Below are 20,000 nucleotides of genomic sequence, written 5' to 3'. Positions count from 1 at the left end.
TGCATTTAAGAAAAAAAGATCGTTTAATTTAGCTGCACCGGTACAACGAACAAAGAAGAAATCAATAATAAATTGAAGAAAGCATGCTTGTTGTGAGTTCACTGACCCACAAGTTTCCTTCCATTTGTCTTTCTTGTATATCTATTTATTTATTTATCGATTGTTCGTTTATTTATGTGTATTTTTTGGTGCGGGGTAGCGTTACTTTAATTTTACTTACTCTTCATTTCCCGAAAGCTATCACCACCTGCCTCCTACAATGATCACACAAAAAGAAAACTGCTGTGTGGTGATGACAGGAGCCATGTTTGGCACTGATTTGAAAGGGAAAAAAAAAGAAGAAAAAAAGAAACAAAAAAAACCCCAACAAACAACAACAACAAAACCACACACACACACACACACACACACACGCACGCACGCGCGCGCATAGAAACAAAACAAAGCCTCCAAATATAAGGAAAGTATCTGGCTACTAAACATATCATATGGGTTTAAAATAAGAGTATCACGTCATTTACAGAGACACTATCAGAGCTGGTTTTCCATTGTCATAACTATATGAAAAGGAGTCGCCAAGAAATCGACATGTGGTTTAAAACTTGGTTATAAAGCGTACAGGTATCTGAAAACTAAATGTATGATCACTGTCTGAAAGCTACAATTCAGCGATGAAAGCGTAGTGCACAGCAGTGAAACGTTATTTACAGAACCATAACATGAGTGATAAAGGATAATATGATCACTGAAAACTGGAAAGATCTTTTTTTATAGTTAATTTACAGGTATTTATTATTTGTGGTAACTGTGTTTAACATATGTGAATCAAACACAAGTTCAAGTTGGACAATAACTTGTACTGAATTGAAATCTTTCAATGTAACATCAAGTTAAAACAAAGGATGAAAAAAATCAAATACTATGCTCGACAAAAGAAAATGAACAGGACAGGAACCAGTCAGAACTATAAGACATATAAACTATACGGTCGTCCATCAAAGAAAACATTGAACCCTACATATGCTATTCCGCAATAAGTCAGACACTAAAATGTCATTCTGTATGGCACTGTACAATGGAGTAAAGAAAGCACTCATAAGGGTTTAGGCCATTCCTTGGGGGAAATGGGATGTGGTTGGGGGATGACACAAAACCAACCATGGAAATTTTACTGTTTGGATTAACTGTGGATTTACATGTTGATTAAAATGCTGGTTAAAATATTAGTTACAATGATGTTTTAAATATGGGAAAAACTGCATTGTGACCAAACAAATGTGGATTAAGATATGGATTAGATACGGATTAAATGTGAATTGAAGATAAAAAACAAAAACAAAAAAATAAAAATTCAAGTGTCAAAGCAAATCTTGGCAGCCCCAGTATTTTATGTACACAACCAGAACCAGAACAGGGTACACTGTTCTATAAAACCACCTAAATGAACTTTTAAATACATGACGAAAAAAGTACACCATCCTGGAAAACTATATGGATAAAATGTGAATAAAAGTATGGATTATTAAATTTGAACGAAATATAAAAATTCGATTTAAAATATTGATTCAAAAGTCAAAGCAAACTTTCGCAACCCAATTATTCTATGTACAATACCAGAACCAGAACAGAGTACACTGTTCTACAAAACCACATATATGAACTACTTCCATACTGGAAAGTTGTTCTCACGACATCCTATGCAAAATCGTATCCAGATTCATGTCTTTAAATATATATATATTTCACGATTCACTGGCAATGTGTTGTTCCTTCCTTATGAAAAAAAAGAAGAAATAAGATAAAATAGAATGAAATAAAAGAACACCAGAACACCAAGAACGAACTGTAGAAAACAAGAGATAGTTTTCATCTCCAGTGTCAGCTTGCTTCGTCAAGCTGAATGAACCGTTGTCAAGAAGAACATAGCAGTTTCAATGAAACTGAAAAAAAGCCGGTTTCTGTTCCTCCTTTTTGAGGGGTCTATTTTACATAAGTGAACTTCTCAACTGACAGTCTTAATCTGCAGCAGTGAACGTGCCAAACAGTTATTTTTATCTGTTTATTGTGGAAAAGAACAAAACACAGGGGAACTCATGGTGTGTATAATAGAATGAAGACAGTTACATGTGAGCTTCCCGTTCTTCGAAGGAGTCATTCTCGTACACATTGTCGGTGTCCGGTGTCTGTCGTGGGCTGGGACCTGAAAATTATGACGTTTGTCAGTCATAAAACAAAAAAAAAAAAAAAAGAAAAAAAAAAAAAAAACAAAAACCAAAAATAAAAAAAAAAAAAATACAAAAAATAACACACTCAAAAAAAAACAAACAAAAAAAACAAACAATAGAAAAATCAAAATAAAAAAGAAAAAAAAAAAAAAAAAAAAGACACCTTGGAAAAGTAAAAAAAAAAAAAAAAAAAAAAATAAAAAAAAAAAAAAAATAAAAAAAAAAAAAAAAAAAAAAAAAAAAACAATCACAACCACCCACCCACCCCCCTCCCCACCCCCTCCCCCCAACCCCCCCCACCCCTCTCCCCCCCACACCCCCCCACCCCCCCCTATCCACCACCCCCCACACCCCCCCCACCTCCCCCTCCTACCCCCCCGCCCGCCCACCCCCCCCCCCCCCCCACAAACCCCCCCCCCCCCCCCCCCCCACCCCACCACACCACCACACCCCCCCGCCCAGTCCCCCCCCCCCCCATCTCCTCTCTCTCTCTCTCTCTCTCTCTCTCTCTCTCTCTCTCTCTCTCTCTGTGTGTATCAAAATTTATTTTCCATGCGATCAAAAGGGAGAAATCATATACTCAGACCTAATTAAGTAGAATTAATGTCAAGTCCATGAATATTATGATATTGTGTCATCTGTTCAAGTGTTATAATACCCCTTCCCATGCCCACCCCCAGTCCCCTGGTTTTGAATTGTGGTCCATGGCCAAAGTTCATTAAAACAATTTCGTTCGTTCGTTCGTTCGTTCGTTCGTTCGTTCTCTCTCTCTCTCTCTCTCTCTCTCTCTCTCTCTCTCTCTCTCTCTCTCTCTCTCGTGCGTGATAATAATAATAATAATAATAATAATAATAATAATAATAATGAAAATTCAGAAGACTGATTGGTAATTTTGTTGTTGCTGTTTGAAATATGGTTAAAACAGAGCGCAGTCTTAACTGAAGGCAACTAGCAAGTTCTGGAGCCACAGGAGCGCAGACTATGACAGTCAACCTCTACACCCCATACCCCCTCCCAACCCCTCCTCTTCACAAATGACTAATGCCACAACAGCTGCTGCTGCTGCTGCTGCTGTCAACACTACTGACACAACTATTACTGCTGCTCCTGCTGTCAACACTACTGCCACAATAACTGCTGCTGCTGTCAACACTGCTGTCACAACTATTACTACTGCTGCTGTCAACACTGCTGTCACAACAACTGCTGCTGCTGTCAACACTACTGCCACAACTATTACTATTACTGCTGCTGCTGTCAGCACTACTGCCACAACAACTGTTGCTGTTGCTGTCAACACTACTGACACAACTATTACTGCTGCTGCTGTCAACACAACTGTCACAACTATTACTGCTGCTGCTGTCAACAGTACTGTCACAACTATTACTGCTGCTGCTTCTGTCAACACTACTGTCACAACTATTACTGCTGTTACTGCTGCTGTCAACACTACAGTCACAACTATTACTGTTGCTGCTGTCAACACTACTGCCACAACTATTACTGCTGCTGCTGTCAACACTACTGTCACAACTATTACTACTGCTGCTGTCAACACTACTGCCACAGCTATTACTGCTGCTGCTGCTGTCAACACTACTGTCACAACTATTACTACTGCTGCTGTCAACACTACTGCCACAGCTATTACTGCTGCTGCTGCTGTCAACACTACTGCCACAGCTATTACTGCTGCTGCTGTCAACACTACTGCCACAGCTATTACTGCTGCTGCTGTCAACACTACTGCCACAACTATTACTGCTGCTGCTGTCAGCACTACTGTAACAACTATTACTGATGCTGCTGTCAGCACTACTGCCACAGCTGTTACTGCTGCTGCTGCTGTCACCGTTACTGCCACAACCGATAGCATCACTACTAATATGTTATTACCATTTTGTATATTGTCAACAAGCTTTTTTTTCTGTTTCACGGCGCTTAATAAGTTCATGTGTTCCTCTTTTTCAGCTATCCATAGAACAAAGACACTCTCTCTTCCATGTCGATTCACTGCCCTTCTCTTTGGAAAAGGTTAAAATTTCTGCTGAAATTCACTGTTATCTATATATTTCTTTTCTTCATTTCTTTTGCACTCTCATAAGTCATGTCCCCACAGAAAGAAGAATGACCGAGTTACTTCATCTGGGACCTTTACTGACATCTATAGATTTATTTCGTTTTTATATTTACCTTAATCCACCTCTTGTCCATCTGACATCCAGGGACACCTGTGTGTACACTGCTCTGTTCACCCCATTCAATTCACCCCATGTTGTTCTGTATATCTAACATCCAGGGAAACCTGTGTGCACACTGTTCTATTCACCCCATTCAATACACCCATTGTTCTTCTGTACACCAAACATACAGGGAAACTTAATCTGTTTACCCAAGTTAATTCACCCCATGATGTTCTGTACAGCTGAATCCAGGGACACATGTGTGGTTACAGTTCACCCCATTAAATTCACCCAATGTTCTGTACACCTCACATCCAGGGACACCTGTGTGTATACTGTTCACCCCAATAAATTCACCCAATGTTCTGTACACCTCACATCCAGGGACACCTGTGTGTATACTGTTCACCCCAATAAATTCACCCAATGTTCTGTACACCTCACATTCAGCGACACCTGTGAGTTTACTGTTCACCCCAATAAATTCACTCAATGTTCTGTACACCTCACATCCAGGGACACCTGTGTGTATACTGTTCACCCCAATAAATTCACCCAATGTTCTGCACACCTCACATCCAGGGACACCTAAATACACACTGCCCTGTTCGCCAGGTATTCTACCTCTCTCCCTGACTCTCGCCAGCCCTTCATAGTGGTCTGTGTCTGTGCCACTGTCGTCCGTCTGCTGCCGGCCGCTGCGCTTTCTGTAATCATGCACTGGTCCCGTGCATCACACACACACACACACACACACACACACACACACACACACACACACACACACACATACACAACGCACACACACACATACACACACACACACACACACACACACACACACACACAGACACACACACACACACACACACACACACACATCTCCTCTGTGAATCTTCAAGCATATATACAGACACACTACCATCGTCAAAACTAGCCATAGGAAACAATCAAGGTCATCGTCACGATAAACCATTGAAAGTTAACAATATCATGGACGTCTCAAACTATTGGAAGTAATAAATATAATCATCACAACGAACCATTAGAAGCAATCAATCTAATGGTCACAACAAACTGCTCGATGTAGTCAACATCATCGCCACAACCAATCATTATAAGCAAGCAATTAATAAATACAGACGCAATGGCAGAATGGTTAAAGTGTTGGACTTTCAATCTGAGGGTCCGGGGTTCGAATCTCGGTGACAGCGCATGGTGGGTAGAAGGTGGAGATTTTTCCGATCTCCCAGGTCAACATAAGTGCAGACCTGCTAGTGCCTGAACCCCCTTCGTGTGTATACGCACGCAGAAGACCAACTACGCACGTTAAAGATCCTGCAATCCCTGTCAGTGGTCGGTGGGATATGGAAACAAGAACAAACCCAGCATGCACACCCCCGAAAACGGAGTATGGCTGCGTACATGGCGGGCTAGATAAACAAGACGGTCATACACGTAAAATGTTACATGTCTGTCTGAATGTGCATGTGTGCGTGCCTGAAATCTGATTGAATGACACAGGAAACGAATGTTGAGCGCCCAGTGGCAGCCGTCAGTCGGCTCTACCCAGGTAGGCAGTCCGTTGTGCAAATGACCCCGTGTTTGCAAAGCGCTTACAGCTTGGTCTCCGACCGAAGATAGGCACTATGTAAGTATTCATATCAATCTATCAATCAATAAATCAATCAATATAATGGTCACAACAAACTATTGGGTGTAATCAATAACATCATCACAACAAATCAATAGACGCAATCAGTGTCATAACCACACAAACCATTAGAAGTAATCATTACCATCGTCACAACAAACAACCAATGTCATTGAAAAAAATCTTCAGAGACTCACACAGACGTCCACGTCGACACAGCCAAACCGCTAACACAACCAGCAGGGTAATGACAACCACAACCGCCAACATGGCCGCCGCTCCGATGCCTGCCCACTTCCACTGACTGGTGCTGATGTCTTCACCCTTCTGTATGCCGGCGGCCTTGGTGCCTTTGGCAAACAGAAATCAGTCACTGGGATTAAGATAACTCCCTCTACTGCCATCCTTCACTCTTTCCTGGGCAGGAGCTGGTTTTTTTGCTTCCATTTGCCTGTGAAGAACTTTCCGAGAACAGTGTAGGTTTGCAGGTCTATCACTGCAAGTTAACATGAAGATACTCAGCTACAAAAGTTTGCAGAACCTAACCAAATAGACAGTATGATTCAGTCAGTGCAAGATTGCATTCTGGAAGCTGAATCCTGGATAACATTCAACAAACTAAAGTCAAATGGAGACAAAACTGAAGCTATAATTATTTCCTCTTTAAGAATGTCCACATCTATATCTTTCCCTTCCTCTATTGTGGTTGATGATGTCACAGTTCACTTTTCCAAATCAAAAAGGAACCTCGGAGCCATTCTTGACTCAAACCTCAGTATGCACGCCAAGGTAGTCAATCTGATACGCACAGTCATTTGACAACTTCGTCGGGCTAATTCAATTCAACGGTACCTTTCTGTTGACACAACACAAAATTATTTCTGCTTTTGTACTATCGCGAATCGAAGGTTATAATTCTCTTCTCAGAGGCTGTCCACATAATCTTCTTCAGGTAATTCAAACACTTAAAAAAAGTGCCCGTCTGGCCCGCAGAGCACCACGTACTGATCATATTTCTCCCAACCTCCGTACTCTACACTAGCTCCCCGCTGAAGTGAGAATTAAATACAAAGTTGCGTGTCTCTGCTATTCTGTTTTCTACTCCACAGGACCTACCAATCTTTCTGACATTATCAGTACTTACACTCCCTCAAGAACTGTCCACTCTTCCTCTGACTATTACCTTGTGAAACTTCCTCGTGTCAGAACAAGAACCAATGGTGAACGTTCTATCCCCTTTGCTGCTCATCATATTTGGAACAACCTCCATCATATTTTGCATCTGATTTCATCTCTGCTTTTCGCTCCTTACTGAAAACGCATCTTTTTATAACCATTCTATAAGCACTCTCAGTTACCTTCTGTACCAACACCATCACATGTCTATCAGCTTACTTTGGATACTTTATGAACGAGAGAGAGGAGGGTGTATGCGTGTGTGTGTGTGTGTGTGTGTGTGTGTGTGTGTGTGTGTGTGTAGGTGGGCAGGGGGGTTAGAAGAAGAGTGGTCATGAATGATTCAAATAATTTGTAACTTTTTCTTTCATGTAGAAAAAAAATATGCTGGAATAACCCTCTTGGAATAACTGCCATATTTTGACAAGATGTCGGGTACCACCGCCCACAAGTCTCACGGGATATGCCATGATTATCCCATCCAATAATTGTTTTATTGGTCACAGCTTATAGTGGAAACAAACTGACTGAAGGAATGGAGAAAACTGCTGAGAAGATTATGCATGCTTGCTGAGTGCTTGTGTGATAGGGTGACAAGGCTGGCTTCGCACTGGGAGGCATACTGTATTATCATAAAAAAAAAATAAATAAATAAAATTAAAAAAACCCGAAAAACCCAACCCGGAAGAATTATCCAGAACATTGTTTGTTTTTTTCTAAATTAATGGATATGAGGATGGTGACGATATTATCAAAGGAACTCATTTAGGTTGAAGACTACGAAGACAATGCTGTACTCTATGCTTCCTTTCATGATATATCCTGCCGTCAGCTGGACATGGGAAATGTTTACACGTGCAGAGTTGGTCAGAGTGTTTTACCAACACTCCAAAAGACGTAAACGTGAAGTGTATAACCCTTGACTCTACAGTCCCATTCTTCTCATTCAAAGCCATTGCATAGCGTACTCACTCTGGGTAGGAGCGAGCCACTGGCCGAAAACCACCAAGTATATTTGCTCTGATGGGGTTCAAACCGCGTCACTCACCACTTCGACACAGCAGCTAATAGTAATGTGCGAAGTTCTTAAGTGATTCCAGAATATCAAGGTTAATGAATTCTCATGGTGTGTATGAGAACGACCGCGTTACTCCACAAGACCATCAGGTTTTATCCACATTACACAGACAAGTGGGATAACTTACATGTTGTGTTCCGGGGCAGCATGACATACTGAGGTTGGATCCAGTCCAACTGACAAACTGCTTGCATGCAGCCCTTGTCTCTCGTCATAGAATCAGGTGGCAGCAAGAGTTGTTGGACACCATACCCTCCTGTGGCCACTGTAACATTCCCTACAGACCAGATCAGTCTGCCCTCAGGAACGCCCAAGTTGTCAGCCGTACACATGCACGTGATGCCGCCTGTCTCAGGGATGTTGGACACGTCTGTACAGTTGACATACAGTCTGCTGGGAGTGGCTGAAATGATACAAATCACAAATACAACCTGCTGCATCAATAATTGGATCCCTTTGCAACAGTTGTGCTGCAGGTTATTTCCAAATATGTGTGTCTGCTGCTCATGAAATCGATGATCAATCATGTGGCTTCAAATTATCCAGGATAATTGCATGAATGAACTCATTCAGAGAGAAGAAAGAAAGAAAACGAGAGAGAGAGAGATGGGGGGAGGGGAGCGGGGGGGAGGGGGGGGACAGAGACATGGCCAGAGAGACACAGAGACAGAGGAGAGTGGAAACAAAGACACACAGACACATAGAGAGTAAAGGACAGACACAGCAACAGGGACAAAACCACATAAAATCCAGATGGAAGTGGATGTCTTCTTGTAACAAAACAGCGTCATCTTTCAAAATTCAACTGACAATTTTCATCAAGAAACAATCGTTAAACGGTAGCTTCAATGTAGCCGTCGACTGACGAGAATTGTTTTAAATTCGTTTGCGGAGGAATCTCTTTTTGTGTTGAAATATGTGAATGCGTACCTATCTAAATCACCAGGCAGTAAACCAACTAGAACCGGAAACCATTCAAAGGACATGTACTTCTTCAAATACTTTTCTCACGATGACCTGAAATAATCAAACGAAGCTGGACAGGGAAATATTACTTCAATGAAAACTCAGCACTGAGAAGAGTTTGTTTAAAACAGTCACTCTTCGCCCTTCAGCTCTGATCTGAGATTGAGTTGGTCAGGCGTCAACTCTTGTCCTCCACACTGAACTGTCTCACAAACACATATCCTCCACACTGAACTGTCTCACAAACACACATCCTCCACACTGAACTGTCTCACAAACACACACATCCTCCACTGAACTGTCCACACAAACACAGATCTCGACCACTGAACTGTCCTCACAAACACACATCTCTCCACACTGTGAACTGTCCTCACAAACACACATAGCATCCACACTGTGAACTGTCCTCACAAACACACATATCCTCCACACTGTGAACTGTCCTCACAAACACACATATCCTCCACACTGAACTGTCCTCACAAACACACATATCCTCCACACTGAACTGTCCTCACACAGATATCCTCCACACTGTGAATTGTCCTCACAAAGACAGATATCCTCTACACACTGAACTGTGCTCACACACATATATCCTCCGCACTGAACTGTCCTCACAAAGACCGACATCCTCTACACACTGAACTGTTCACACAAACACAGATATCCTCTACACACTGAACTGTCCTCACAAAAACAGATATCCTTCACACTGTGAACTGTCCTCACAAAGACAGATATCCTTCACATTGAACTGTCCTCACACACAAACATATCCTCCACACTGTGAACTGTCCTCACACACAAACATATCCTCCACACTGTGAACTGTCCTCACACACAAACATATCCTCCACATTGTGAACTGTCATCATAAACACAGATATCCTCCACACTGAACTGTACACATACAGATATCCTCCACATTGAACTGTCCTAACAAACACATATATCTTCCACGAACTGTCCTAACAAACACATATATCTTCCACACTGAACTGTCCTGACACAGTTATCCTCCAATGAACTGTACCCACAAACACATATGTCCTCCACTAAACTGTCCTCACAAACACAGATATCCTCCACTCCAACCCTGTGCTACAAGCGAAACGCAGACCAAACGCTGGGCACTGAATGACCACCACAGACAAACAGTCTCCCCAAATAGGACTGTATTCTCTCCTTGTGTCGCAGTACACCTGTTTTCATTTCGATCATACACCTACTTGGCAGTTACATTATACGTATCTTTAAAATGTATCATATTATATAAGAATCACTATTTACAGTCACGTTTGTACAAGCTACACATAATGGGAGATACTTACAAATAATGGGCATGTAAATGTACGTCGTGTACTGGGGCATGTGAATGTACGTCTCGTAATCCGGTCCATATTTTTGCGACGTGACGTAGATACGAACTTCCACACGTGTGAATTGTTCTCGGGAAGAGAGTCTCCAGGAATGCACCACCCGTCCTTTGAAATACGTTTTCCCGTCTGTGGAGTTCACATAGGATCTCAAGGACTGACGAAATGACAGCACACCGTGGGTCTTGTATTCCAAAAAGCTTTCATCTGAAGCTAAACGATCCTGAAAAAAAGAAAAAAAAAGAAAGAAAAAAGGGATGAAGACGGGAGGGAAGAGAGAGAGAGAGGGGGGGGGGGGGAGGGAGGGGGGGGGGAAGAAAGAAAGACGGTGGGGGACGCAGACATGCTTGATTGTGGAGAACTCGTAATAATACCACACACCACTCACAGTGACATGATTTCCTGGTAGCTGGGAGCGCACGCTGTTTGACCGTTGTAGTTATGTAACGCTTGGCGGACCCATCGCGACAGAGGTGTGTGTGGGCAGTATTTGAAATTGTGTATGTGGCCGAAACTGCCAGGTGTTAAAATCACTGTGACCAGTATGTGGAAGACAGCCTACAAGTGTCAAAGCAAAGATAAGTGATTTTTCTGTGAAGTTGATTAATAATTTATTATCGCGTTATTGTTTAATGTTGGAATTATTAGTAAATTATTGAGAGGGCTCAAAACTTGTCATCCCGTTGTTGTTTAGTTGTTGAATTGTTAGTGAATGACAGAGAGGGCCCAGAAGCGGTGCAGCACCGGCTGGGAGCACCGGCTGGGAGCGCGCGCAGTTTGACCGTTGTAGTTATGTAACGCTTGGCGGACCCATCGCGACAGAGGTGTGTGTGGGCAGTATTTGAAATTGTGTATGTGGCCGAAACTGCCAGGTGTTAAAATCACTGTGACCAGTATGTGAAAGACAGCCTACAAGCGTCAAAGCAAAGATAAGTGATTTTTCTGTGAAGTTGATTAATAATTTATTATCGCGTTATTGTTTAATGTTGGAATTATTAGTAAATTATTGAGAGGGCTCAAAACTTGTCATCCCGTTGTTGTTTAGTTGTTGAATTGTTAGTGAATGACAGAGAGGGCCCAGAAGCAGTGCAGCACCGGCTGGGAGCACCGGCTGGGAGCGCGCGCAGTTTGACCGTTGTAGTTATGTAACGCTTGGCGGACCCATCGCGACAGAGGTGTGTGTGGGCAGTATTTGAAATTGTGTATGTGGCCGAAACTGCCAGGTGTTAAAATCACTGTGACCAGTATGTGGAAGACAGCCTACAAGCGTCAAAGCAAAGATAAGTGATTTTTCTGTGAAGTTGATTAATAAGTTATTATCGCGTTATTGTTTAATGTTGGAATTATTAGTAAATTATTGAGAGGGCTCAAAACTTGTCATCCCGTTGTTGTTTAGTTGTTGAATTGTTAGTGAATGACAGAGAGGGCCCAGAAGCGGTGCAGCACCGGCTGGGAGCACCGGCTGGGAGCGCGCACAGTTTGACCGTTGTAGTTATGTAACGCTTGGCGGACCCATCACGACAGAGGTGTGTGTTTAGTTGTTGAATAATTAATAATTTGTTATCGCGTTATTGTTTAATGTTGGAATTATTAGTAAATTATTGAGAGGGCTCAAAAAATATTAGAGAAGGACCCGTATTTTTCTGCAAAATAAAATCTGCTACTCAAAAACACCCAGATGCACACTTCCACTGGCTAAGAGAAGACAACCTGACAAAATCCCCAATCCCACGGCTTTCATACAGTACCAATGGGATGAATGGCTGTTGGGTTAAACAGTCACTAACTGTATGCAGTCTGGCCTTAGGGCGACACCAGGCTGACGGACTCCACACAGATGGACATCCATTGCCCTTCCCTGATAAGAGGCTCTGTCAGGGCGACCGAATTTTTTCCCTCACCACATAGAACACCCTTCTATGGATACCAACAAAACCCTGTCTCACGTGCACCTCGGGGATCAGCTGCATAGCACGAGACATAAATCCAGATCCCCAAAACCCCAAAACAGGCGTGGCAAAAGAGGTGGGAAAAGATTGTGCTTAGGTAGCAGAATGACAAAAGCAGAGCGGCTGTCAAAGAAATTCTTTAGAATCGGCAGTTGGAATTGTTCCAGTGCAAGAATGAGAATTTCTTCTTCTTCTTCTTTTCGGTCGCACTTGTCACAGAGTCAGGCTGGCCTGCGAGACAAATGTCGTCGTGGCTTCCAGGTCTCGTCTGCAGCCGTAGAGCTTGGTGCGTAGTGGGGTCGCTTCTGGCCACACGGTGTCTCTCAGTCCCTGGTGGAGGGGACAAGTCTGCAGAACATGTTCTGGTGTTTGGTCTTCAAGACCACAGGGACAGGTCTGTGATGGTGCCAGCTTCAGCTTCTTGAACATGTGCGCGTTGAGGCGGCAGTGTCCTGTGCATAAGCGCATAATTGCTACCTGCTGCCAGCGTTCAAGCTCGTGATATGCATCCCTTGTGGCTTGTGGTCGCAGTGCTGCCTTCACAAGGGTCTTCTTTTCAGCGAAGCTAACACTGTTGTTTGGTTGTCTTTCTTTCGCTCCGAGTTTGGCGAGCTGGTCCGCAATTTCGTTGCCTGGAATTCCGCAGTGGGCTGGAACCCATTGCAGGACTACTCGTCGTTGCTGGGCAACTTCTTGTAGTTTCTCCTTGAGACGAGGAAGTTTATCTCTTGCAAGGGCTTCCAGGACAGACAACGCATCTGTCAGAAAGACAACTTGTGGGCATTCGCTCTCCGAGTCGTGAACCATTGAAGCGGCCTGCATGAGCGCCTGAACCTCAGCTGCATAGTTTGAACAGTACTTTCCTGTGGGTATCCTTGCTGTGGATGTGTGGTGCTCAGGAGACTTCATGTACACTCCTGCTCCTCCGTCAGCAACAGCGTTGGTTGCAGAGCCATCTGTGTACACGTGAATCCAGGATTCTTCAGGGTACCTTTCAGCAATCATGGCTTGTGTCAGAGTGCGTTTGGCCGTGTCATCCTGAGAATCTCCTGGAGCGACCTGAGGGACTGATGTTGAGATATCAAAACTTGTGGAGTCTTCATTCCATGGCTGCGGCAGGTCGTTGGGACTCAGTGGAAGCGTTGATGGAGGCACACCATCCCGGTGCGCCCTGGCAAGTCTCTTGCTTTCATGGATAAAGCTACTGCGCTTGAGGCGGTTCTTTGTCAGTCCGTTCATCCTCTTCTTCATCGGATGATCAGGCAGGCACTGGAACTTTTCTGCTTGGACCATGATTTTGGCGTCTCTCCTTTGTGCAAGGGGTTGTATGGCAGTAACCTCCTCCATGGCCTTGATTGGTGTGGATCGCATGGATCCAGTGATGATGCGTAGGGCTTGATTTTGGACCCTATCCAGAGACTGCTGGTGGGTCTTCGCTGCAGTAAACCAGGCTGTTGAGCCGTACTCAAGGTGGGGCCTGACGGTTCCCTGGTAGACGCGCTTGAGTATCGTTTCGTTTGCTCCCCAGCTGGTTCCGGCTAGCTTTCGCATGATGGCCAACTTGTGTCTGGCTTTTGCTTCAGCACGTTTGATGTGTGGCTTCCAGGTTTGTCTCTTGTCGAAGGTGACACCAAGATAGGTAGCCTCCTCGTCACTTCTCAGGGGTGTATCGTCCAGTTTGATGGTTCCTGGTTTTTGTTTTGGTGACAGTGTGAAGAGTGTTGTAGAGGACTTTTCTTTGTTGATGGCTACACACCACTCCTCTGCCCATGCTGCTAAGCGGTCTGCTGCTAGCTGCATTCTGTAGGTGGCGGTAGTGGCATGTTCCTCCTTACACCACATCACTAGGTCATCAGCGTAGAGTGCAGCATGGATACCTTTGGGAAGTGTTTCAATGAGGTCATTGATGAAGATCAAGAAGAGGGAAGGGGAGAGGACTCCTCCCTGTGGAACTCCGTGTCGCAGCAGTACTTTCTTGCCTTTGTGTCCGTCAACTGTGACCCTTGCCCTGCGGTTGTGGAGATAGGATCTGATCCAGCGCAGCATGTTCCCTGCGACCCCACATCTCTGCAGCTTCACGAGGAGGCCGTCAGTCCAGACTTTATCAAAGGCCTTTTGCAGATCAATCCAGGCAGCAAGAACTACCTTCTGCTCCTGGAACGCATCTTCTATTTCTTGTGCGAGGTAGGTAGCTTGGTCCTCTGTGCTGTGAAACTGACGAAAGCCTGCCTGTTCAGAAACCAGGATGTTTTCAGTCTCGAGATACCAAAGCAGGTGCTGGTTCACCATCCTTTCTAGGGTCTTCACAACGCAGCTGGTCAGGCTGATTGGTCTGTAGCTGGCCGCCTTCTTCTTGTCCTTTCCCTTCTTAAGGATAGGAATCATGATGGCTTCTCGCCAGACTTGAGCCAAGGTCCCAGTTTCCCAGCTGTGGTTGTAAACCTCCAGAAGTTTCAGGACGGCGGTGTTGCCGAGGTGCTTCAACATCTCGTTAGTGATCCCATCTGGCCCTGGGGATTTCCTGGTTTTTAGTTTCCTCAGAGCTGTCTGAAGCTCGTAAAGAGTGAGGGGCTGCTTCATGAGTTTCACATCGGTGTTGTGGGTCCGTTCTCTCTGTTCCCTTCTTGCTTCTCTTGTTTGGAGAGGGCTGACAGGTACATTGCTCTCCTCTGCGTAATTGTCAGCAAAGCGGTTGGCTGCGCGTCGTCCTGTCAGTAACTCTCCATTCTCCTCCAGCGTAGTTGTCTGAGCTCTGCTGCCTTCATCATTGAGTTGACCTACAACTTTCCACAGCTTCCTTCCATCTTTCTCAAGGTTCAGCGCCGCTGTCTTCTCTCTCCAGCTCTGGCGTCTCGCTTGTACTTTTGCCTTGAGGAATTTGGCTTTCGTCTGCTGAAGTCGCAGGTGGTTCTCATCTGATGGATTTCTTTCTGCTTCCTGTCTGGCTTCTGTCATCTCGTCCTGAAGTTCTTGAAGCTGGTTTGACCAGTAGGGTTTGTAGTCTTTGCGAGCTCCACGTGGAATACATTCTTGGGCTGCTTGAAGGATGCAGCCGTTCAGCTCTCTGACAACGTTATTGATGTCTCTGCCGTGGACGTGGATGTCCCTGGTAAGAGCATTGGTGCGGTGTCTGAAGAGACCCCATTTGGCCTTCTTGTAATTCCAGCGTGGGGGCACAGGAGTGTTGGTGGTGTTCCTGTTGATAGTGATGAACACTGGCCTGTGGTCGCTGCCTCCCAGCTGACCCCCTACTTTTCTGCTAACGTCTCCGTGGAGGTCGTCAGTGCAAAAGGCAAGGTCAGGGGTAGTGGTGGAGCGCCATCGTCTGGAATAGAAGGTTGGGGTGTCGCTTGGGGAGTTGATGAGAACGAGATGATGGTCGTCTTGCCAGTCTTCCACTTCTTCACCTCGGCAGGTCCATATGGTCGTAACCCCAGCTCTGGGAGTGGCTGTTGAAGTCACCCACAGCAAGAAAACTTGCGTCTGGGACCTCTATGGTGTCGAGGGACAGTGGACGGTCATCGGGGCAGTAGAAGTTCAGGATGTGCAACTCTGTGTCATTCAGTTTGGCCCTAATCGTTTGGTACTCGGCATTCTCCATTTGGACGGCTGATTCGCAGGAGTGTATGTTGTTCCTAACAAGGGTCAGGATACCACCTTTGCGTCTTTCTGCTCTGTCCGACCTGAAGCACTGATAGCCTCTGACTTTGAATGCTTTTCCGCTTTGCAGGTGGGTTTCTTGAATGCAGCAGATGTTGATGTTTTTCTCATGCAGGAGGTGTTCTAGCTCCGTCTTTTTGTTCATGACTCCTTCTGCATTCCAATGCATAACCATGAAAGGTTGACGCTTCTTGGATGAAGTTGATGTGCTGCTAGTCGCATTCCTCCGCCGTCTCCTGGCGTGCCAAGACGGATGAGGGTGACCTCCAATCGCTGAGGGCGGACTCCGTTGAGGCGCGGAGCCCGGCACTGCACCACCCTGGAGGGACCTCAGTGGGCGAGCACCATCGGTTTCACATGATCTGTCCAACTCTGTCTCTTGTGCGTAGTAGCATGGCACTGTGGTTTGTTAGAAGGCGTGTGCTGGCCCAGTACCGCTGTCTTCAGCCCTCTAGGTTTCTGTAGGGGTTACCCCGCCCTTAGCTCATGGCCTAAAGACCTACCCTGTGAGCACAGGGGACTGACTGCCAGTTAGTCTGGCCCCTACCCCACGCGGACCTGTCCGGCTTGGTTGAACCTGCCAGGAGTAAAACTCCTGCCGGCATAGCTCCGGGGGTTGTCAGGGCACGCAAGCCCCTGCACCGCGACAAGGCGGCAGTCGTTACAGGGGAATGAGAATTTCAACAATTGAGAAATTGGCATATGATTTTGACATTTTATGTCTCCAAGAGACCAGGACAAGTGCAGACAGACCAATACATTTTGAGAATTTCACAGTCTTTCAAAGGAATGAAGGAAGAGGAGTAGCAATCATACTGAACAAAAACCTAAAAAAACAAAGTTTCCACCATAAATCTAGAGAAATGGTGTAGCAACTCATGTGAACTAGTGGGGGTGCGTCTCGAAAAACCTGACGGAATTCACAAAAGCATCGTGCTCATCAATGCCTATGTTCACCCAGGAACCTGCACAACAAAAGAGGATTGGGCCTTTTTAGAGGAAATAGAGAACGAACTTGGAGACTCAGTCATTATCTGTGGAGACCTCAATGCAAGATCGAAGCTATGGGACCAGTGGAACACCAACCCACAAGGACTCGCACTTTAAGGAATGATAGGGGAAATTCTTCTTAGCCCATTAACAACCACATCCCCAACTCGCCTTGGAACAAGACAAGGGGACAGTGACAGTGTGATTGACATCACTCTAACATCTCCAAAATTCAGAGCAAAAACGAATGCAGAGACGCTTCCACACCAAGGCAGTGACCACCTCCCGGTAGTGTTCAGTCTACAGAAACTGTCAGATAAACCCTGTATGAAATCGCGTGATCCATTTCAGTATGAAAACAAAGAGACAACCATCATCGAAAAATTAAGACGCAGAAGAAACAAAAGAACGGCACTGAACAGGATGCAAACTATTCAGCCCCCATGGTGGAATACCGACACAGAGAGAGCCTGGATAGAAAAACATGCGGCTGTCAAACTTTGGCAAAAAGAAAGAACAAAACCATCTCCAGACAAAGATATTGAAACAAAAAAGAAAGAAAAAACTAAACAGTTTGAAATCATTGCTCAAGAGGCCAAAAATGACAAGTGGAAACAGTTTTGCGAGGCACTCAGTTATGACTCAACATTGACAGAGTTCTGGCAATTTTATCGTCACATGGAAGGGAAAACGTGCACAACAACAACCCCAGACATGGTAGACACTGACGGAACCAAGCTTAAGACAAACGAAGAAAAAGGATCCGCCCTGCTCAAACGTTTCATACAACAGAGCGATCAAAGAAACTTAGATGAGAAAAAGAAATATGTTGAGGAGTTAAATCAAACCCTTATGCAGACTGGACCTGATGATGACTTGAAAATAGATGATCTAAACGAAGCAATAGCTAAATGCAAGAAAGAATCAGCTCCTGGCCCAGACAAAGTTCGCTACTCGGACATCAAGGAACTATCGGAAGAAGACAGAAGCAACCTTTTCAATCTATATCAAAACAGTCTCCACAATGGACATGTCCCGGAGGACTGGACACACAGCTTCTTAAAACCCATACCAAAACCAGGAAAGGACCATCATCAGGTAAGCGGCTACCGGATCCTAACCATGCAAAACATTGCCGGAAAGCTCATGGAACGCATGATAGCCAGGAAACTTGCAAGGGATCTTGAACACAGGCACGTTCTCCCTTCAAATCAAGGTGGTTACAGAACAGGCAAGTCCACATGGGAAAACGCAGCTGCTTTTGCATATGAGGTGTATGAAGGATTTCAAAGAAAAGAAGAAACACTAGCAGTAGCAATCGATCTTGAAGATGCCTACAATAAGGTCCAGTTTGCGCACCTCATGGAGCTGCTACTAAGGTATTGAGTAAGTTTGACACTGACAAGATGGATAGCAGCAGCGCTTCAGGAAAGAACCGTCGTCGTACGCCTCGGAGATTGGATGTCTGCACCTTCTAAACTATCCATGGGACTGCCACAAGGGTCTCCGCTTTCTCCTGTCCTCTACAATGTCTACACGAAGGGCCTTGCAGACTTAAACAACAATGGAATAGCTTGGGTGCTTACTCTTGCGGATGATGGCCTGGTCTTCAAAACTTCGAAAGATGCTCAGGAAAGAACCAAAGCCGTCCAGAAACAACTAAACAATATTGCTCAATGGTGCAAAGACACAGGATCTTCCATCAATCCAGTGAAAGCCCAAACGTTGCTGTGCACCCTCAACAACAGAACCGCGAGCAAATCACCACCTTCTGTGTCACTCGATGGGATTCAGATCGAGAAAACTGAATGCCTACGCTACCTAGGAATACACTTCGACAGGATGCTGACCTTCAGAAAACATACGGAAAATACTGTTCTCAAATGCAAAAAGGGCCTTTCAGTCTTAAAAGCAATGGCAACCAAAGGTATTGAACAACGCCACCTCTTCCTGCTATACCAATCACTCGTCCTCAGTGTGATCGACTACGGACTTGGGCTAACAACACCGTCTCAAAGCAACCTCTTGAAATTAGAAAGAGTTCAAAATGAAGCTATGAGGCTGATCCTTGGAACAACAAAAGACACGCCCACAGAAACCATGCGATACGTGCTTGACCTTCCTTCATTGCAGGCCAGAAACAAGTTAGAACAGGTCAAGACCAACTTCAAAGCATTAGAAAACCCTCAAAACCCACTGCATGACGCAGTCAAAGAACCAAAAGGCAGCCGCCTAGGACGAGGAAGATCATGGATGGGGCAAGCAGAAGACACAATCCAGCTAGTATGCCGACTACAAGACCTGAAAGAAATAAAAGAATGGGAGAAAAACCCCGAAAACCTCAACCATCTATTCAACACAGCCATTTCACCCACTCTAGGAAGACATTGTCGGGAACGGCCAGAGGGCAAAACTGATGTGGAAGTGAAACTACTCATAGAAGAAAACAGTAAAGAAGAGGACATCATCATATACACAGATGGCTCAGTCACCAAAGACCAATCCGGTTGGGGATTCACTGCGAAACAAAATGGAAAAACAGTTAGGGAAGAGAATGCTGCCTACAAAGTCACCACCTCTAGCCTAACGATGGAAGTTGAAGCTGTGACACATGCCCTCCAGTGGCTATCGTCCTTCCATACGCCCGGAAACCAACATGCCATGATTCTAACCGACTCAATGAACCTCATACAGAAAATTGAAAACGGAATGGGAAGCCCAGAGTGGCATAAGG

The 20,000-nt window shown here is 44.8% G+C and overlaps 1 protein-coding gene across 1 annotated transcript in view; it reads right to left on the bottom strand.

Annotated features, from left to right (window-relative positions):
- The window catches only part of LOC143283003 (uncharacterized), a 30,379-nt gene that overhangs the window by 479 nt on the left and 9,900 nt on the right, over positions 1–20,000 (bottom strand). Inside the window, exons 5-9 of the mRNA XM_076588979.1 lie at positions 10,623–10,890; positions 8,447–8,722; positions 6,263–6,415; positions 5,036–5,131; positions 1–2,200 (exon numbers count right to left, since the gene is read on the bottom strand). The exon at positions 1–2,200 is cut by the window's left edge and continues 479 nt beyond it. Coding sequence (XP_076445094.1) covers positions 2,121–2,200; positions 5,036–5,131; positions 6,263–6,415; positions 8,447–8,722; positions 10,623–10,890 — 873 coding nt within the window. The 3' untranslated portion in view covers positions 1–2,120. The remainder of the gene's footprint in view (positions 2,201–5,035; positions 5,132–6,262; positions 6,416–8,446; positions 8,723–10,622; positions 10,891–20,000) is intronic.

Source organism: Babylonia areolata, chromosome 6 (assembly GCF_041734735.1).
Source record: "Babylonia areolata isolate BAREFJ2019XMU chromosome 6, ASM4173473v1, whole genome shotgun sequence".
NCBI classification, from domain to species: Eukaryota; Metazoa; Mollusca; class Gastropoda; order Neogastropoda; family Buccinidae; genus Babylonia; species Babylonia areolata.
Note: the sequence above shows the minus strand (reverse complement) of the source record. Positions and strands in the feature narration are given on the sequence as shown.